The sequence below is a fragment of the Onychomys torridus genome, chromosome 2, assembly GCF_903995425.1.
Source record: "Onychomys torridus chromosome 2, mOncTor1.1, whole genome shotgun sequence".
In the NCBI taxonomy this organism is placed as follows: domain Eukaryota; kingdom Metazoa; phylum Chordata; class Mammalia; order Rodentia; family Cricetidae; genus Onychomys; species Onychomys torridus.
Window position 1 is genome coordinate 154,680,686 of NC_050444.1, and position 7,039 is coordinate 154,687,724.

Consider the following 7,039-nt stretch of genomic DNA (forward strand, 5'->3'; position numbering starts at 1 on the left):
ATGGGAAGATGGGCAAGGAGGAGCCAGAGAAGGGCCCCAGCACCTGGCTCTAGGTTGGCCTTTGAGCCAGTTCAGACACACCTCTATTTCAGGCTGGGCTTGCGGATGCCGAGGAAAAGGACAACAAAACACAGCCTGTAGCTCCCAGAGAACCAAAGAGGGAGCTCCAACACACAGGATCATCCCAAGAGGAGCCAGGGGAACTTGAAACCCAGGAGCAGAGGCCCTCAGCAAGACCAGAGTGAGTTGTGGGGGACTTCCCAGAAAAGGGAGTCTGGAGAGAACAGAGAACTTCCAGGCTAAGGCAGATCTAGGGACTGAAGCACACCATGCTCCTCCCCTGCTTCCTACTTCTCCCCCTCTCCCCCTCCCACCCCCTGCTGAGGGTCAAACCCAGAACCTTGCAGATGCTAACTTGGTAAGTGTCCCCTCCACTCAGTTTAGCGCACCAATCAGACTAAATTCTTTTCTGCAGGTTTGTTTGTTTGTTTTCTGAGACAGGATTTCTCTGTGTAGCCCTGGCTGTCCTGGAACTTACTCTGTAGACCAGGATGACTTTGAACTCACAGAGATCTGCCTGCCTCTGCCTCCCGAGTGCTGGGATCAAAGGCGTGAGCCACCACCGCCTGCCTCTAAATTATTTCTATTCACCCTTTGTCTACTCGCTCCTACTAGGCCACAGCCTTTTTCTACACGACTTACTCAAAGGGAGTTTATGACTGTTGCTCAGCTCCAGATCCTGCCTCCTAGTACCAGCCGGGGCACATGGATAGTAGATGCTCAATAAACACTGATTTACTAAATCAACAGAAGAAGGAACGAAGGGGGGGAAATCAATGGGCTGGGCTTAGAGGCATATGCCTCCTATAATCCCTCCACTAGGCAGGTAGAGACAGAGGACTGGTAATCCAAGCCTAGCCTCAGCTTCGACCACACAAGACAATGCCTCAATAAATAAATAAAATAACATAGACAAAACTTAAACCATTGGACCAGTGAGATGTGCCAGTGGGTAAAGGTTTGATCCCCAGGATAGACAGAGAGACCCAATCTCTAAAAGTTGTCCTCTAACCTCTAATGTGCACTGTGGCTTATGAACCTACCACCCTCCCCACACAAAATAAATAAATGTTAATTTTAAAAAGTGTTACATTCACCAGGTGGTAGTGTACACACCTTTAAGTTCCAACACTCAGGAGGCAGAGGCAGGTGGATCTCTGCAAATTTGAGGCCAGCCTGGTCTACAGAGCAAGTTCCAGGACAGCCAGAGCTACACAGAGAAACCTTGTCTCAAAAAAAAAAAAAAAAAAGTTATATTTATTTATATATGTCATGCTCCTATGGCAATCAGAGGTCAGCTAACAGGAGGAAGGCCTAGGGTTTGAACTTAGGCTGAGGATGTCAAAGTCAGTAGGAAGCACCTTCAGCTGCTGAGTCATCTTCACGGTCCTACAAAATTTTGTTAAAGATGATCCCAGCATCCATATGGCAGATCACAATCACATATAGCTCCATCTCCAGGGGTTCAACACCCCCTTCAGGCCTCTTTGAGCTCTGCACATACATGTTTGCATATACATACATGCAGCCCAAACACTCATACACATAATTTTTTTTTTTGAGACAGGGTTTCTCTGTGTAAAGCCCTGGCTATCTTGGAACTCACTTTGTAGACCAGACTGGTCTTGAACTCACTGAGATCTGCCTGCCTCTGCCTCCTGAGTGCTGGGACTAAAGGTGTGCACCACCAATGCCTGGCTAGATCATCAAAATATTTTATATCCATGTATAAATATCATAATGAAACCCATTATAACAAACATACACTAATGGAAACATAAGGAAAGTATGCATATGAAGGCTTTTTAGCATGTTAATTATGCACCATGAATATGTAGGATATGAAGTCATGTGACAGGGGGTCATCCATAAGAAAAAGCCTCAAGAAAGCCCCAAGCAGTGGCACGCACCTGTGACCCCAGCAGAGTGGGGTAAGGCAGGGGGCCTATCGGTTTGAAGCCGGCCTAGGTGACAGAGCAAAACCCTGTGTAAGGAAGGGAAGGAAGAAAGGAGAAGAAAGGGGGGTGAAGAAGAGAAACTCAGATTAAAGAGTCTAGAGACAGATTCCAATCCTGACAATACCTTTAGCTTTATGACTCTGGGCTCAAGTCTCTCAACCTTTCTGAATCCCAGTTCTTTCTGATTGTTGTGGTTGTGGTGGTGGTGGTGTGTGTTACTAGCAATTGAACCCAGGGCCTTGTGTGTGCCAGCAAGTATTATACCAATGAACTAGATCCCCAGCCCAACATAAAGTCCTTTCCCTCCCTCTCTCGTTGGTAGTGAGAAAGCCAACACAGGGTCCCATGCAGCCCAGACTAGGTTTTAAACTTACTGTGCGGCTGAGACTGATCTTCAACTCCTGACACTTCCCTCTGCACCTCCTTAGTACTGGGGTTACAGGTGTGCACCACCAGCACCCCCTTCTCTTTCTGGAAAAACAATCAGCACTAACGGGTTAGACTCTAACCATTTCAAAATTCACGTCAAGGTGTCTGGGACTTGGGGTGTGTACCAGTCCTTCATTTATTCTCCCAGGCAATAAGTATGCACCCTTAAGATGCCTAGTCCTGGATAGGTGTCCTAGGAGAGCAGCACCCAGGTTGGAATGAAGTGTCTGTTGTTTATTCTTTCCACAAGGAATCAGTCATCTTGGGCAACCAAGGAAGGGCTGAGGGATCTGCAAGCTGGCCAGGAACAAGCCCAGCCTGACGGGGAGTGTGTGACCTCTGAAGAGCAGCCACAGCCAACCATGCAAACCAAGGACCAGCAGGAGAGATGGCAGAGCACCGAGGCCAAAGAGATTCATCCCACTGAGAGCTGCCAGGTAACCCTGCGAGATCGGGAAGAAGGGCACAGGCACCATGTGGCAGCGGGGGGTGGGGGGTGGGCAAAGGGGTCCCCTGTGCTCCCAACACAAATGTGGCTGTCTTGGTAGAGGCTGTTTATAGGAGCTGGCAGTCACTTAGTCTCTGTGGGTCACTGGTAGTTCTAGGAGTTGATATCAAAGTGTTTCTTCAGGTCTTTACAGAGAGGCCCTCTGGGTGTCTTGGAGACAGTATGGGAGACAATGAGGATTGTGTGACAGATGATGGGAGGTGCTGAGTTTCAGAGATTGCTGTAACACCTCCCACCCCATGGTCACTGAACCTTTGCAAGATGTACTGGCTTTTCCAAAATTTTTACTGCAACAGATTTTTCATTTTATTTATTTTTCTCACTTCTATAGTCTCTCTATGTAACCCTGGCTATCCTAGAACTCACCATGTAGATCAATTTAGCCTCAAACTCAGAGATCCCCGTCTCTACCTCCCAAGTGCTGGGATTGAAGGTGTGTGCCGCCGCCACCCGGTTGGACCCTATCTTTAAAAAAGAAGAAGAAGAAGAAGAAGAAGAAGAAGAAGAAGAAGAAGAAGAAGAAGAAGAAGAAGAAGAAGAAGAAGAAGAAGGAAGAAGAAAAGAAGAAGAAGAAGAAGAAGAAGAAAAGAAGAAGAAGAAGAAGAAGAAGAAGAAGAAGAAGAAAAGAAGAAGAAGAAGAAGAAGAAGAAGAAGAAGAAGAAGAAGAAGAAGAAGAAGAAGAAGAAGAAGAAGAAGAAGAAGAAAGATGATGGTGACTTGGGATTGGGGCTAGGCTTCAACATGAAGAAAAACCATGAACACATGCCTGTAATCCCAGCACTCAGGAGGCAGAGGCAGGAGGATCTCTGTGAGTTCAAGGCCAGCCTGGTATACAGAATGAATTCCAGGAAAGGCACAAAGCTACACAGAGAAACCCTGTCTCAAAAGAAGAAGAAGAAGAAGAAGAAGAAGAAGGAGAAGAAGAAGAAGAAGAAGAAGAAGAAGAAGAAGAAGAAGAAGAAGAAGAGGAGGAGGAGGAGGAGGAGGAGGAGGAGCACTAGCTGCTCTTCCAGATGACTCATAATCACCTGTAACTCTAGGTGTCATCTTCTGGCCTCCAAGTACACATACATACATTCACACAGGCATATACACATAAATAAAAATAAATCTTTAGGCCAGGTGGTGGTGGAGCACACCTTTAATCCCAGCACTTAGGAGGCAGAGGCAGGAGGATCTCTGTGAGTTTGAGGCCAGCCTGGTCTACAGAGCAAGTTCCAGGACAGTCAGGGTTACACTGTCTCGAACCACCTCCCCTCAAAAATCTTTAGAAAAAAATATATACTATATAATAATAGAAGAAGTGTGTGGAGTTCTGTCCTTTGAAACTCCCCTTAGGAAGTCAGAAGTAGCTCTTCTAAGGCCATCTTCTTAATTTCTTAGGCTCTGAATCTCCCCACTCAGGACAACACAGATCATCATCTGGAAAGGCCATGTACCTCAGACAGCAGGAGTCAGCCACAGGAGGATGACCCCCTCAGTGAAGCAGGCCTCTCAGAGGTCAGGTTGCAGGAGCCCATGCCAACACCCAGCTCAGGGACATGCAAGAACAACTCCCAGGAGGCAGTGCCCCCCAAACCCATGGCGACTGCAGAAGAAAAGAAGGCCCCTCTCATCTTGCGATCTGCACCAGGACCTCGAACACACAAAGAGGGGTAAGTCATCACCTGGGACCACCTCTGCCCTGCTCGCTGCTCCATCTACCTATGGGTGGCTCTTCAGCTAAGGAACACTGGAGATGGGGCCAGGGAGCCAGCTCAGTTGGTAAAGAGTCTGCAAGCATGAGGACCTGAGATAGATTTCCCAGTAAAAAAAACTGGGCACAGAGGCACATGCTTGTAATCCCAACTCTAAAGAGATGGTGACACGTGGATCCTGGGACCATGACTGACCAGCTAGCCTAGCCAGGTCTAGGCCAATGAGAGACCATGTCTCAAAACAACATGGAGGCTGAGGGGATGGTTCAGTGGGTAAAGTGCTTGCTGCTAACCTGAAGACTTAAGTTCAATCCCCAGGGACTCTGTTGTCCTCTGACCTCCACACTTGTGCTGTGGAATGCACATACACACACACTCACATACACACAATAACAAATAACTGGGTCAGTGAGATGGCTCAGCAGGTAAAGGTGCTTGCTACTAACCCTGGTGACCTGAATTTGATACCCCACAGACAGATTCCCGTGGATTGTCCTGATTTCCACATTTGTGCTAACATAAGATGAATAAACAAATGTAATTACTCAGAGATCTGCCTGCCTCTGCCCCCTCACCCCAGCTGAATGCTGGGGTTGAGGGCATGCACCACCACCACCTGGCTTTCTTTTAATTTTATTTGCACATTTGTCTGTGTGAGGGTGTTGGGTCCCCTGGAACTAGAGTTACAGACTGCTGTGAGCTGCCATATAGTTGTTGGGAATTGAACCCCGATCCTCTGGAAGAGCAGCCAGTGCTCTTAACCACTGCGCCATCTCTCTGGCCCCAAACAAATGTAATTTTAAAAAACTACAAGTATAAAACAGTGTGGTGGTTTTTCATGTTTCTGGTCCACTGAAACACGGTGGTTAAGTCACATGCTGATAGGCCTCAGTGTTCCCCCTCTTTGATCTGGGGGTCTGTCTGCGCTCAGGTAAGACAATGAGAGGACACTGAGGTGAAGACAGAGGGGTGAGTGTGCTGAGGGTTGGGGGTCAGTGTAAGGGGCAAGCCCTGACCTGAAACCCTGCTCCCACCCCCCGGGGGGTGTTCTTCTCTGTTTAGAAGTGAAGCTGTGGAGACCAAGGCAGCACCAATGCCTCTTCCTCCACCAGTAAGTAGAGTCAGTGGGGATGGGGGGATGGGAGAAGGGGAACAGGGGCACCTGCGGTAACAGGGTGGAAACGAACATTTCCAGGCAAACTGGGCAAGTGTGGGCGTAAACCCGTGCATGTGCTATGTGTGTGTTTGATTTATATTTCATCCTTTCTATTTTTTTTTTTTTTATTTAGTTTTTCAAGACAAGGTTTCTCTGTGTAGCTTTGGAGCCTGTCCTGGAACTCACTTTGTAGACCAGGCTGGCCTCGAACTCACAGAGATCCACCTGCCTCTGCTTCCTGAGTGCTGGGATTAAAGGTGTGGGCCACCACTGCCTGGCCTAACTTTTAAAAAAATAACATGTACTATGGTGTGTGCATAGGTGCACCACATGTCCCATGCCACAGGAGTGGAGGGTCTCTCCTTCCACAATGTGGACCTGGGGACCAAACTCAGGTCAGGGTTGGTGGCAAGTGCCTCTAGGTACTGAGCTATCTCAGAGTCAAATGATGGGTTTTTGAGATGGGTCTCCTGTAACCCAAGCTGGCCTACAACTCCCTGTGTAGCTGAGAATGATTTCAAAACCTTAACCTCTCTGGTTTCTGCTTCCCAGATACTGGGAGTATGTGTGTGTGCTGCTGGGGCCCAGTGTGTCTGCTTTGGAGGGACAGTCAAAAACAGATCACACTCAGGAGCCCTCGAGTCCATCCCAGGGCTGTTGCACATCAGCACGGATTCCTTCTGCCCTTTCCCCCAGTTCCAGTCCACAGCTTCTCCCCTAGTTCCAGTCCACAGCTTCTCCCCAGTTCCAGTCCACAGCTTCTCCCGAATGTCTGCTGGCTTCTAGCCAGCCTCACACCATCAGTTCTGCTACTTTCTGGACTCTGAGTTGATGGTACAAGCTCAGAATGCCCAGCCTGCCATCATCCTTCAGCCCTTACCACACCTGTCTATCTTCAAACCACATCCCCAGCCACACCCCAGCCCTGAACATTCCAGCCAAGCACACTGCAATGCACAGGCTTGCCACTGACTTCTCTTTGAAGTGACCATGAGTGTCATTTACTTAGCTGATGCCTAGCCATGTCACCCTCTACCTCCACCCCTCCGTGTCCTTGCAGCCTCCAACAAGTGCCACTGTAGAAAATAGGATGAAAAGACCCAGCCTTGGTCCTGGAAAGATGCCTCAGTAGTTAAGAGCACTGACTGCTCTTCCAAAGGACCTGGGTTCAATTCCCAGCACTCACATGGCAGTTCACAACTGTCTGTAACTCCAGGATCAACACCTTCAC

General features: G+C 48.4%; 1 protein-coding gene across 1 annotated transcript in view; it reads left to right on the forward strand.

The window, feature by feature from the left end:
- The window catches only part of Spata21 (spermatogenesis associated 21), a 27,837-nt gene continuing 20,798 nt past the window's right edge, over positions 1-7,039 (forward strand). The window contains exons 1-6 of the mRNA XM_036178628.1: positions 1-12; positions 93-241; positions 2,650-2,659; positions 2,723-2,884; positions 4,360-4,610; positions 5,715-5,763. Coding sequence (XP_036034521.1) covers positions 1-12; positions 93-241; positions 2,650-2,659; positions 2,723-2,884; positions 4,360-4,610; positions 5,715-5,763 — 633 coding nt within the window. The remainder of the gene's footprint in view (positions 13-92; positions 242-2,649; positions 2,660-2,722; positions 2,885-4,359; positions 4,611-5,714; positions 5,764-7,039) is intronic.